Source organism: Trachymyrmex septentrionalis, unplaced genomic scaffold (assembly GCF_001594115.1).
Source record: "Trachymyrmex septentrionalis isolate Tsep2-gDNA-1 unplaced genomic scaffold, Tsep1.0 scaffold87, whole genome shotgun sequence".
Taxonomy (NCBI): Eukaryota; Metazoa; Arthropoda; class Insecta; order Hymenoptera; family Formicidae; genus Trachymyrmex; species Trachymyrmex septentrionalis.
This window is the reverse complement of record NW_017306059.1, coordinates 3,715,432-3,728,672: the sequence shown is the minus strand read 5'-3', so window position 1 is coordinate 3,728,672 and position 13,241 is coordinate 3,715,432. Positions and strand designations below refer to the sequence as shown.

The 13,241-nt window shown below is 42.6% G+C and overlaps 1 protein-coding gene across 3 annotated transcripts in view; it reads left to right on the top strand.

The window, feature by feature from the left end:
- LOC108755426 (frizzled-2) overlaps nucleotides 1-6,158 on the top strand; it is an 87,785-nt gene extending 81,627 nt beyond the window's left edge. For all 3 annotated transcript variants that reach the window (XM_018498413.1, XM_018498414.1, XM_018498412.1), the window contains exon 2: nucleotides 2,609-6,158. In XM_018498413.1, coding sequence (XP_018353915.1) covers nucleotides 2,635-4,998 — 2,364 coding nt within the window. In that variant the 5' untranslated portion in view covers nucleotides 2,609-2,634 and the 3' untranslated portion in view covers nucleotides 4,999-6,158. The remainder of the gene's footprint in view (nucleotides 1-2,608) is intronic.
- Nucleotides 6,159-13,241: the final 7,083 nt, after the last annotated feature.

Sequence of the window (13,241 nt, the reverse complement as noted above, 5' to 3'; positions counted from 1 at the left end):
CAGTCAATTCGGTGATGAAACGATCGAGATAACGATTCGGCGAGATACACGTGAAGCCTGTAAATGCGACGGATGAAAAGCATAGATAGACGTGATGATTATACACGATCGACGCGCGTGTATTCATTACGATGCAATCGTGCTGCAGTGCGCGCGCTTCGATTCATAATAAACGTATTCTCTGTAATATTGTCAGACAGAGAGAGAGAGAGAGAGAGAGAGACGGGGTCGTATCGAAGGGAGATCGCGATAATGCCCGTCGTTGACGGGTTCAACGATGCTCCGAAGCGGACTCCATAACGAAGCGAGAATGAAAAGCGCACCACACGTCTCTCTATTGAGAGGCATATCGGCTGAGGGGCTGCCTCGCTTCCGCGCAGCTGCGCGGATGCATCTCGCCGGTGCATTTCGTTATATCGCGCGCACGCCAATCGGCCGTATCGGGGATTCGAGCCACACACGTAGCGCGCGGGACTTCTCCTCCCTTAATTCCAAACGCGGATACACGTACGTCGACCGCGACGGCGTCTTATAAATAGCGACGCCAGCGTCGAGGCGCTAGCGGTTAACAAACGGTAAAACTAACACCGCCTCCTACGATAACATTTCGCTCCGGTCACGTGTTTTCCGCGGGTTGACTATTATAAGATCCATGACTGTGTGTGTGTGCGTGTGTGTGTGTGTGTGTGCGCTTCGATCCCTTTCTCTGCCTCTTTCTCTCCTTTCTCCTTCTTCTCTCTCTTTCTCTCCCCCAGCCATCTTTCTTCCTTCAGTCCTTTCTCGCTGTACCTTTTAGCCTTTTCTGCTTCCACCGTTTCCCTTTCCCCCGACTACTTTCGATCCTCTCCGTGGAACAATGCATTCTTTGAATAAATTTTTATTCGTCTCGTTATTTGGATAAAGTTTTATTCACTTACATTATCAGGGTTGCCGCAGAATTCTCTGAAATAAACGAAATAGAAAATAATCAGGGGATTTTGCAAAATTCTCTGACAAATTGGAGTATTGATTTTTGACTTGAAGAATTTAATACGCGAACATCGCATACTGCATTCAGTTTTGGAATATTATCAACAATCAAATGCAAGCAGCGTCGACAGTTAATTAATAGTAATTTACATTGCTATATTAAATTGTTCTCTCGACAAAATATATTTGATGGTTTTCGAATCAGGACGAACCATTTCAAAATATTATTGAAAACATCAGAGAAAACGAAATTATGAAATTTTGTCTGAAAATCAGAGCACAGTTACAGAATTTAGAATGAGGAAGTTATGACAACTCTGACGCAAACAAAATATTTAAAATATTTGAAAACCACTGATAGGTATATATAAAAAATATTAGTTTTATCTTCTATCTCGTGGAAACGATAAAAATTAAATTCTATAATTTAATAAAATACCAATAAAAGTTAATAAAGTGGCAATTTGTTTTTGTAAATTAAAAACAAAAATTCTTCATACCCTACTTTAAATTGTTTACGATCTAAATGCATGAATTTAAATGAAATTTTATTCGAGTGCGATATTTATTGGTAGTACGACAGAAAGGTTTTATTCGAATAGAGTTATCCTTATTCACGAGTAAGATTCTATTCCTCATTGGTTATTTGTTATTCGTGAATTTATCCAGGCTCTCGAGCTGGACACCCCACAGCTCTGCGAGAGGCGTACCGGTTTCGAAACCGGGTATCTAGCGATCGAAGCACCGACGTTGATTTATGTACGAGACATTCGAACGCTACGCCCTTGCTCGTTAAGGTCGACCGAACGGACGAGCGAGCGAGCGAGCCTCAGAGCGAGCGGCCAGACGCATCCCGCGCCGGCCGGCTATTTAGGCATCGATCGCTGGACTCGGACTCTTTTACGAAAGAGCGAATACACGCGGCGCGGCTCGCCCCGGAGTTACTGAAACCGTGCACCGTGCGCTAGCTTTGGTAGTCCGAATTGCAAGCGAAGCAAGACTCGTGCATACGTTCCGCCAACCGACTCTTGGCAGAGTCGCGCTTCTCGTTTCGGGATTAAATTCGAAGTTACTCGGAACGCCCAGTCTCTCTCTGAAACGTGATGAATACTCTATCTCTGGTAAATACTACTCCCTCGTCCGGCGAGATTCGCGTTATTCGCAGAATGAGTTATTAGGGAGAATTGATGTTAGCTCTCTTGATATTTGGAAACTGTAAGTAATCATTGAAAACTAAGTAGCTCGAATCAATATGGTGAATCAAATATAGATGGCTATAAATTTTCAATAAAAAAATCTTATTGCTATAAATGTATTTCTGTATATATCTGCATTACATGGATTCATTATGACTAAACAAATTTTTTCTATTTAATAAATATATGTAAAGTATATATTTAATGTATTTATTAATGTTTCTAAGCATTTAATAAATACGTTGAATACATGTTTTACTGAATATTAAATATAGAAAATTCATTTATTTATACAAATTTATATATATAATATAAAAAGTATTGAAAGAAATCTAACGCTTCACTCGCGTATCGCGCCCTTATACTTTTCGCAATTTTGCCAAATGCAAATTTTGCCGTAGAAACATTAATAATAAAATGGTACTCTTTAATTTCTGTTGCAGACTGCCATTATGCCAGCCAAGCAGCCATGAGTCGAACATCCTCGAGTGTAAGACCCGCGCGACGGACCAAGTTATTTCCTACGCGAACAATGACGAGTCTGTTAACGTTACTTGCGTTCGCCGCGACGTTTTCGAATGTATTACCGGAATCAGCGATAAATCCGGTGGGTAGTATCGTCGGCTCAGGATCAGGAGTTTCATCCTCGTCCGGCAGTTCCTCATCCTCGTCGTCATCGTCGGTGATCGGCGTGGTGTCCGACAGTTCCAGTTCCAACGGCAACGGGGTTGGCGGTGTTGGAAGCGGTAACGGCGTTGGAGGTGTCAGCGGTAGTGTCGGTGGTAGCCATTCCGTTATAAATGGAGGAGGTGGTGGTGGCAGCCATTCCGGTATCGGAGGCAGCAACGCCGGCAACGGGAAGGGTCGATGCGAAGAGATCACGATTCCTATGTGCCGCGGTATCGGCTACAATCTTACCGCCATGCCGAATGAATTGAATCACGACACGCAGGATGAGGCCGGCTTGGAAGTGCACCAATTTTGGCCGTTGGTAGAGATCAAATGTTCGGCGGATCTCAAGTTCTTCTTGTGCTCCATGTATGCACCGATCTGCCTGCCGGAGTACACGAAACCACTGCCAGCGTGTCGCAGCGTGTGCGAGCGGGCGCGAACTGGATGCGCGCCTCTGATGCAACAATACGGCTTCTCGTGGCCGGAGAGAATGGCGTGCGAGCGTCTGCCGTATCACGGTGATCCGGAGAACCTGTGCATGGAGCAGGATAATCACACCAGCACTAGTAACACAGGTCCTGGTGGTGGTAGTAACGGCGGCGCGGTGAGCAGCGGTGTCCCAGGACCACCAGGGCCGCCAGCGCGACCAACGCGACCCAGCAAGACCTCGCAACCGGCCCGCTGTAAGCCGGGCAAGAATCAAAAAAACTGCCAGCACCCCCCGGGGGAGAGGACGAGGGATTGCGCATGCAGATGCAGAGCGCCCCTCGTGCCCCTGGGGGCGGCGGGTGGTTCGGGGATGTCAGGAGCGATAAGCGCCGTCAGCAGCAGCGTCATCGGGGGGACCGGCAACACCGGGGGGGCCAGCGCGGGGGGGGCTGGTCTGGCCGGCATAGCCGTAAGTGGGATAATGCCGGCGCCGGCACCGCCGTCGATGGGAGGTATCGGCCGAAGTATCATTCAGGAGATCGCGGGGGTGCAGAACTGTGCTCTACCGTGCCGCGGCGCGTTCCTCACCAACGAAGAACGCGAGTTCGCGGCCGTCTGGCTGGCGCTCTGGAGCGGCCTGTGCGCCGCCAGCACTCTCGTGACCGTCATCACATTCTTAATCGACACCCAGCGTTTCAAATATCCTGAGCGACCGATCGTCTTCCTCTCGGCCTGCTACTTCGTCGTATCCCTGGGGTACTTGTCGCGGAGCGTGTTCGGCCACGAGGAAATCGCCTGCGACGGTCCGGCTTTGAAATCGGGCGCTCAGGGTCCGGGCGCCTGTGTCACCGTTTTCCTCCTGATCTACTTCTTCGGCATGGCTTCGTCAGTGTGGTGGGTGATCCTGGCATTCACATGGTTCCTCGCGGCAGGTTTGAAGTGGGGCAACGAGGCGATAGCATCGTATTCGCAATATTTCCACCTAGTGGCGTGGCTGGCCCCGACTGTGCAAACGGTTTGGGCGTATGTCGCGGGTGGCGTCGCCGGTGATCCGGTAGCGGGAGTTTGCACAGTTGCTCCCGAGGGGGTGCGCAATTTCATCCTGGCACCTCTGTTCGTCTACCTTCTGCTGGGCACGACTTTCCTTCTCGCCGGTTTCGTCAGCCTCTTCCGAATTCGATCGGTGATCAAACGCCAGCCTGGAGCCAAGGCGGACAAATTGGAAAAACTGATGATACGGATCGGCGTGTTTAGCGTTCTCTACACGTTGCCAGCTAGCGTGGTGTTAGGCTGTCATATGTACGAGTCAGCTCTACGGGACGAGTGGCTGAGTTCTCTAGCCTGTCCCTGTCATCCACGGACGAGACCGCTGTACTCCATCCTAATGCTGAAATATTTCATGGCTCTCGCAGTCGGCATTACCTCAGGAGTCTGGATCTGGAGCGGCAAGACGGTCGATTCTTGGAAACGACTATGGAGGCGTTTGTTCGGCGGCGATCGCAGCCACATGGGCGCCGGTGCCGGGATGGTGGCCGGTGTAACCGGCGTCGGCAGCGGTATCGGCAGCAGTATCGGTATCAAAGGAGGTATCGTGGGCCGAGGGATCGCGATGCCGTATCCATCGGCGCCGGGTCCGGGCAGCGCTCTGCTGCCCCCGGGAAGCGTCGCCAGCGCGTCCCAGCATCACCTACATCACCACGTACTCAAGCAGCCCCCGCTCTCGCACGTATGACGTCACCAGTCTGCGGGGGGCGACATGAATACCGCTGGATGCGCCGAGCAATCGCAGCAGCAAGAGAGGCCTTCCGCCCTCAGCAATTACGGGCCCATCTAGCCCTTCGCCTCGGCCTCGCGCAGGCACAACGCGACGCCGCACCCGGCGCCGCATACGGCGCCGCACACGCCCCATTCGGCGGCGACCATCTACTCCAGGAGGTCGCTCGCGTCCACGACGGGGCCGCTGACGCCGGCGCATGGCATCGCGCCTTCCTACACGCAAGCTACCGAAGTATGAAAGATATCACACGCGGTGTGTGTGTATATGTGTGTGTGTGTGTGTGTGTGTGTGGAGGTGCGCATAAGGCAATGAACGATTCAGCGGCCCGACGTGGCGGGGTTTAATGTCAACCGGGGGGCGCATGCTTTGCGCGATGGACGATGAGCGGCCGCGGTGCTTCTTGATTACCCGATATACGTATTAGCCTGTACGTGTCTTCTTCCGCGAAGGAATCTCAAGGAATCCTCTCTTCAGTTCGGATCGGCGATTTCTTCGGCGCCTTCATCTTGCCAGTCGAATCGAAGAAATGTGTGCCCTACGAAAAAGTTGAATTTTGATTGATGGAACGAAGCGATGCATTTTGATATTATCGATGATTAGGGAGGATCACTCGAGTGTCGCGGTATAGTGAAATTGTGATTAGAAGGAAGATTCAATGAGTGGTACGCAAGAATGTTGTATGTGCGTGCATACGATGAACGGTGAACGATGTCGATTGATTTCTCTATCTCTATCCATATCTATCTGTCTCTCTCTAATCTTTCTTACATTCTTGTAAGGCGGTGCTCGTAAAGCCCGTCAACGTGTCCGTCTAACGTGTATCGTCTCGTCTATTTATCTAATCTAGCCATTAAAGAGCCATGTTGGGGGATGCACACACGAATACGCGATGCGTACGCGAAAAAAGCGGCAGCCTACTTTGTTTCCCTTCCCTTGCCTACCCTTTCCCAGAAGAGAGAAAAACTGCCATGATCTCTCGATATCGCGAGCTGAAAGCTATCCCTCTTCTTGTAACTAATTCTTTATCACTGCCACCCTTCACGATCGAAGGGTCGCGAAATCGTGAAAGTAGCTTCAACTGAAAGTAGGCCGCCACCGCAATAGATGCAATGAAGGAAAAACCAGTGTACAGGATAAGCGCTAAAGTAACAAATTAGGCAGGATGGACAACTGTAAATACTGTTCTTAGATGTTAGTCGATGCTGTAAATAAAACGGTCGCCAGACTCATTAATAGGGTATTGAGGCGCAAAAGACGATCACGCTTGTGGCAAATGTTGTCATTTCCTTTCACGAGCAGTTATCAGATAAAACTCGTCGCATTCGAGATGCAGACGGAAAAGTCCATTAGTCCGCGTTATGCGATACGTGGTATACGCCGTTTTCGCCAATTTTTCTCAAAGATAGTATTCAATTTCCAGTTTGTTGAACAATTACATCAGATGTATCCTTTATTTTGTTCAATTAGAATTCCATTAATCAGAATCAGAATTTGTAAAATTGCTTCTTAACTTACGATTGAACTGTTAAAACTCGGTAAATCTCATCTCTGCTAACGAAAAAATTCGAGGTAGATTGACGAGATCCGGCATATATTTTATTCTGTTGAAATTTTTTTAGTTTATAAACATTTGTAAATTATCTCGAATCATATACATAATATGTTACATAATTTCCTAAGTTAATAAATTTATAATTTTATGTTACACAACATGCTATTCAACACTGATCGATAATTTTGACAGATTTAAATCTTAATTTCACAATAGTGGAATTGAACGTTATCGCTGCCACGAGCGGATAATCGTCGCGCAACTAGATTCATACGCGTCCACAGAAATGCGTAATACAAATATATTCTATACATAGGTCTGCCTCGCGAAGAGATCACACGTCATTTTAACACATGTTGGTGTACTAGTTCGAAACTTTTTTATATCGTATAAGTAAGAGCGTGTCGCGCTCTCTCTTGTTGCATTCGCACGGTCCACCAGCTCGCCACCGTCGTGCGGAACTGATAATAATGGAGAGTAAGAGACGCGACGTTTTTTTTTTTATTTTCACTGTACTTCGCGTGGTGATCGGCTCCTTCGCGCACGTGTCTCGAAGGGCGGACGACGTGACAGCGTAAGCATGTAAAAGGGCGAGAGACCCTTCCTCGAGCGCGAACGAGCGTAAAAGGAAATCTACGAACTCCATCCCCCGAAGCATAGTAAGTAGAGGAAAATTATGCACGCGCGCGTATGTAATTCTTATGTAAACCCCGATGATCTAGAAATAGTCCCCAAGCGAGATTACGCGCGAGATACAACGGAAGTAACAGCCCTTAAGTACGTATTATACGCGTGACGATGTCAGTCACTAGCAATATCGTTAATCCAGAACCTTTTCTAGTTAACCGGAAACCGAAATCGTAGAGAGAAAGCGGAATCGGAAAATTTTACAGCATCTCGTAAGCGAACTACGATCGGACGTGATGAATAAATAAATTTTGTATGACGCGATTTGAAGAAATTTTAGGTAATATATTTATTATCGTGACTCAGGGATCTTGTAGCCCCTGTAAGAATTATTACAAGGCAATAACGCGAAATTTTTTATTTTGAACTTCAGATAAAGATGGAAATGCATAGATAAAGCGTACGGTACGGGCAATCTTTGGATCACTGCCCGCTGTATTTCTTTACGAGATGTTGCGAGCGCAGAGCACAAGCAAAAGAACTGAAAAACGAAAACTGCCTCATACAATTTGACATATTGACTGCCACATCATTCATATGTGAGTGACACTCAAATTCATACCCAATTCTCAGATTGCCAAAAACGCATCGTTCTTTTGTAACTTATACTCTTTTACTATAAAATATCATTGAATAACTTATTACGAAAATTTCGTGTCATTCGTATTTGAATGATGGGACGCTCTCAATAACAAGAAGTATTATTCGTATATGACTGACATGTAGTGACGTGGCAGTGAATGTGTTAAATGCGTTAACCGTGTGTCTTAGACGGTTTAGAAACCTTTGCCAAAACGGAAACATACACACGTAATGTTGTAAATTAGTGGGAGTAAAGATGTCTTTACAATTAGTGTCCACATATCACGCCAATGATCGAAGAGAGGAAAAGAAGTGAGCGATATCGCGTTCACACGAAAGGAAGGGGAGGATAAAGAATGTAAATTAGGAGTGCAAATGCTGGAAATGAAGGATTTTTTTCCGCGGATATTGAAGAGTATTCGATAGGCGACATTGAGGAGTGGCGTAGAGAAATCGATAAGAGGTATCTTTATAAGTATTTGTATAAGCCACCTTTTTGTCACACTAATTGTCAATAAAAATGAGAGTACTGTGTGTATTACGAGTGTGGTTCGAGTAGTGTACGGAGTTACCACTCCGCTTATTCTTCGCGATGCTAAAGCGCGATATCAAAGCCTCTCTTTGTCTCCCTTCTTTTTAATTTTTATCCGTGCGTTTTCTCTCATTCAATTATTTACGTTCTGGATCGCGCGACGAATTTTACACGCGGTTGCCATCGGCCGCTCTGTACAATTTTTATGTTGCCATAGTAACCATAGGTGTAATCTACCGTTGTCGGTTCCAAAAATATAAAAATATACGTATATAGTTATTTATATACATATATATATATATATATACACATATATGTATATATATATATATAAAATATATATTATATATATTTATATACATATATAACATGGCCGCGTGTACATATAATACGCGTATATATCCAAAATGTATACGACTTTTAATACATTTTATTATTATTTAGTTTCCCTGCGTCAGTTGTTTCTCTGTCTTCCTTTTGATGACGACCTTTACTTTCCTATCTCGACGTTGTTCATTTTTCTTACTCTAGTTTTCCATGTATTTTTTTTTTGTACGACGCACGTAATGAAATCAAAATGTACCGATACCTCACGTCTCGCGAATAAATCCGTGTAAAAATAATTTATTTTTAAGTTGAGTAATTATTTGGGTAATTATTTTTTACTTATAATTTTTATGTATATGTATATATACAGATATATATACAGAATGCTGCGGAATTAAAATCTTGTAGCAAGATTTTTGAAAAATTAAAGAAAAAAGTTACGTGTACATTTTTATTTCAAACAGTAGTTTTGAGATATAGAGGTTTAAATGTAGCCAATTACAGATTACGTTTAGACCTGTTACCTGTCCATAAATCGCGCGTGTGATTTATTTAGTGAGCGCGCACTTCAGCGTTATCCGTTTAAAGGAAGCCTATAATTGGCTACATTTAAACCCTTATTATTTCACAAATGCTTAAAATAAAAGTAACTTTACAAATAACTTTTTTACTTAATTTTTTGAAAGCTTTTTTACTGTGATTCTTTGTTTCGCGAATTTCGAGACACTTTGTGTACAAGTACATATTTATATTCGTAACATTTCTTCTTTTCTTTTTTCATTCTTTGCGAAAACTTTATTGAAACAAATTCGTAATTGTGCCGTTTATATTACAGTATCGAAATTATTCTAGCCATCACGTAAAGAATTATAAATCTTTTTTTATAAGTATTTGACACATACTCAAATAAATTTTAATTTATCTGATGTACTTTACAAAGAGGAAATATTCACGTTCTTTTATTCAATTTATCAAGTTACGTCGCGCATCGCTGCTACAAAGTTTCATATTCCTCGCGCAACCTTGACGATAAGAAGACAACGACTGCATTGGGCACATCGCCAGCCAAGTCGGGGGTGAAACCACCCCCGTAACGTGAGTCACGGGTAATGGGGCTGAAGAGGATGGAGACTACCGGCAGAAGGGGTGCGGTTCGAATTTATTCACTCCGAAGGTTATGCGTTTGCAGTCTGGCTACTTGGGACAAGAGATAAAGATCTGTCCTGTAGTCGTTCGTAATTATCGATCAACCGATCAACACATCGCTTCTAATTGGATCGTCACAACATTGTCGTAGACGGAAAGCGTCGCTGTGATGAAATACCATCGTCGCAATATCGTAAACGAACGAATGTTTCTTGCATCACAAAATTAATGCTCAATTAATTACGTGCAAGCGAAATTGCGTGCTCGAGATATTTGCTATTTATGTACTGAAATTATTGGACAACTTTTCTAAATCATTAAGGGCGATGGTAATCTAGAAATACAGCCAGCTTTTTAATTATTTTATAGTTAGCAATTCAGCCTGGCTAAATTAGTAATCTAAGTTACTTATTTACGAGAACACTATGGTCCATTTATTAATACTTTAATAAAGTCTGGAGATCCTTTACAGCAATTGACAAATATAGCATTTATAATATTTTGAGCTGTAAGTTGCAGACTTTTCACGCAGACTAAAAAAAGGGTACAGAATTAAACGATAGTGCAAGATTAATTTTGAATCGTGTTTATTTTATGGCAGAAGATCTGAAAATTTAAAATATAACATTTTTGTAACCGATTTATAGAGTGGAATATTCATAATTCTGCCATTTTGAGCGCGGTTTGCGCCATTTAGCGACGTATTCTTCGTTTTTCCCGATGACTATATAGTTCGTCCGAACTCGGCTTCTCCGTCTATAATTAATTTGAATTGCGAGTCACGGGACAAACGTTTATCGCGCCTCGTTATTGAAATAAACGCGCACCGTCGTTATAATCTCGACCCAGACGCGAATTATTATTGTCCGAGAAAAGAAAGACGTCGGCATAATAGCGCTATATCGACTCCGCGGAGTCATAAACTGAAGGTTTCATTGGCGATATCGAATATCGGCCGATCGTTATGTTTGCATTTGAACATTCTTTATGTATACATGCATGTATGTAGAGGGTGTCGTAGAACCCCAGGAATTGCTGTCCTTTCTGCAAATTTTTCAATCAAATGTGAGAGAATCAATCTTTTTTTACAAGAATCTGCATAATTATTTTGGAGCTATGAGATATTGAAATTCATGAATCCGTTGTGAGTTACATGGTAATAGTTGTGAGTTATCATAAAAATAACAAGATTTCGTAATCAAGATATTTATAGTGACAATATACTGTGATAAATTAGCGTCATTCATCAAATTTTGATTAAAGAGAATTAAGAATCCAAGCTAAGAATTTATAGCATACGTCTGCAACACCCCGTATACAGCTTCAGAGCACACAAGCAACCCTTGTCTCGATGGCAAAGGTCGCGCACGGCTGCCGCGATAGCGGCGATTCGATTTCTTTTCCTCCGAGAAATCAATCTCTGCGCTAATAATATATAGAGAGTAATGATACAATCAGAGTGGAATATGATTCTTTAAAGGTTTGCCCTCACGTCGACCTGGATCAATGATCGATTGAAATGAACGTCGCGTACATTCTCTATTCGCAGAATCTAAATTATCGAAAGAACAATATACGTCGAATGCCTTCCGGCGAAAAATCTTTCTAAATTAGATCGGCCGCACGTTAATCTCCGCAGCAATTGCGAGAAGGATATAGGCAGCCTCTGATCCCTCATGATTAATTCATTCTGGAAGTGATTAAATGGGAGAGGACAGTCCCTGTCTGTTCTTGAACGTAGGTTGGCGACCAACTTCTCCGTATTACCATAAGATCGCATTAATTGAATAATTATTTCCATTTATCTCTCATGCGATGCAAAAGAAGCATACAAAAGTCATCCAGAGCATTATGAAAAATGTAATATTTATGAACAGAATGTATGTAGTTAATATGATTTTATGAATATCATTATTTATTTCTATATAAATATAGATTTAAATTTCTCAATTTTATAATGATGACATATTAAACGACAAACCTTTTTATCGAAGAAACTTCAATTTTCGAAAAATGAAGAAAAGTTTATTTTTACATAAAAGTTATTAAAGTAAAAATTGATGTAGTAAAAAATATTAAATCAGAATTACCAGCTACTTTTTTTTTACCTGTGTTTTTTTTTTTTTATTAATGCTTCTGTCCGTAATTCCATCGTCGAATGTTCACATTGGATGACTTTCCGAATATCGTTTAGGCCAAATATCGTCACGACTTCGAAGACGGTGTCAAAGAAGAGAGAGAGAGAGAGAGAGAGAGAGAGAAGGCCTCGTTATTTCGGCCCTGAAATAATATCAGCCTGTCTACGAAGTCTTGACGCGTTGAAATAATATTTTCATAAGGGCATCTGTCCGTCGCGTCGTAACCCAAAATCTGGGAGGTACAATATCGCTGTTTTTCGACCGGCCGGGCCGTCTCATCGGATACGTTCCGATACGCTTCGGTCACCGACATCTCGTGGATCGATCTGCGGGAGGTAAATGCGCCAGATCTCTGTAGCAGCACGAAACAGTTAACTGGAAGCTATATATGGTGTTTCATGCTAAACGTATGCCAAACATATAATCTCGAAAATAAAAAAATTATAGCTGTATAAAGCGCTTATTTCTGCATCTCTGTTCGCGTTTATTTAGGGATATAATAATTTCAACTGTCTGTGCTCTCTCGTGGCGAAGCGAAGGAAAATAAAGCGTAACGAAGCGTGTTTGCATATACATGCGTTCTACGAGCGATATTTTATCGCGTGTTACGACATTCGTGTACGGTTACTCAAATGAGGGTGGCGACAGTTGAACACTGTAATCCCTTCCATGCTCCTGATATATATCTCCCTTAAGTAGATATGCTAATTTTTTTCTTATTTTGGAAGGGCGTGCAATCCTTTGATGACACATAATGACAGTATCGCAAAAAATGTATGAAGTACATCTGCAGAATATATGAGTGTGTGTATCAATCAATATTTTAATTTAATAATGCATATGCCTTTATTATGCTTAAATTTTCGTATATATCTATTTTCTTGTCTCATGTTCGCATATGAAAAAAAATCTTATAACACGGTTTTAAAAAATTTGTATTACTTTAGATTTAAGATTTTTTGTCTTCACAAGTACCAAGTCTTTGCTTTTGTAAATATCTCTCTCTCTCTCTCTCTCTCTCTCTCTCTCTCTTTCTTCTACTTTATTGTTATAATACTAAACACATACAATACCATATGTATATTATACGTTACACCTTTCAATTTTTATTTGATTAAAAAGCATATTTATCCTTGAATATAATAGACATTTAATTCAAGAGTATTAAAATAATATTAATGACGTGTGAATAAAACTGTTGCACGGAAAAAATAACGTCACTAAAATATCTAAA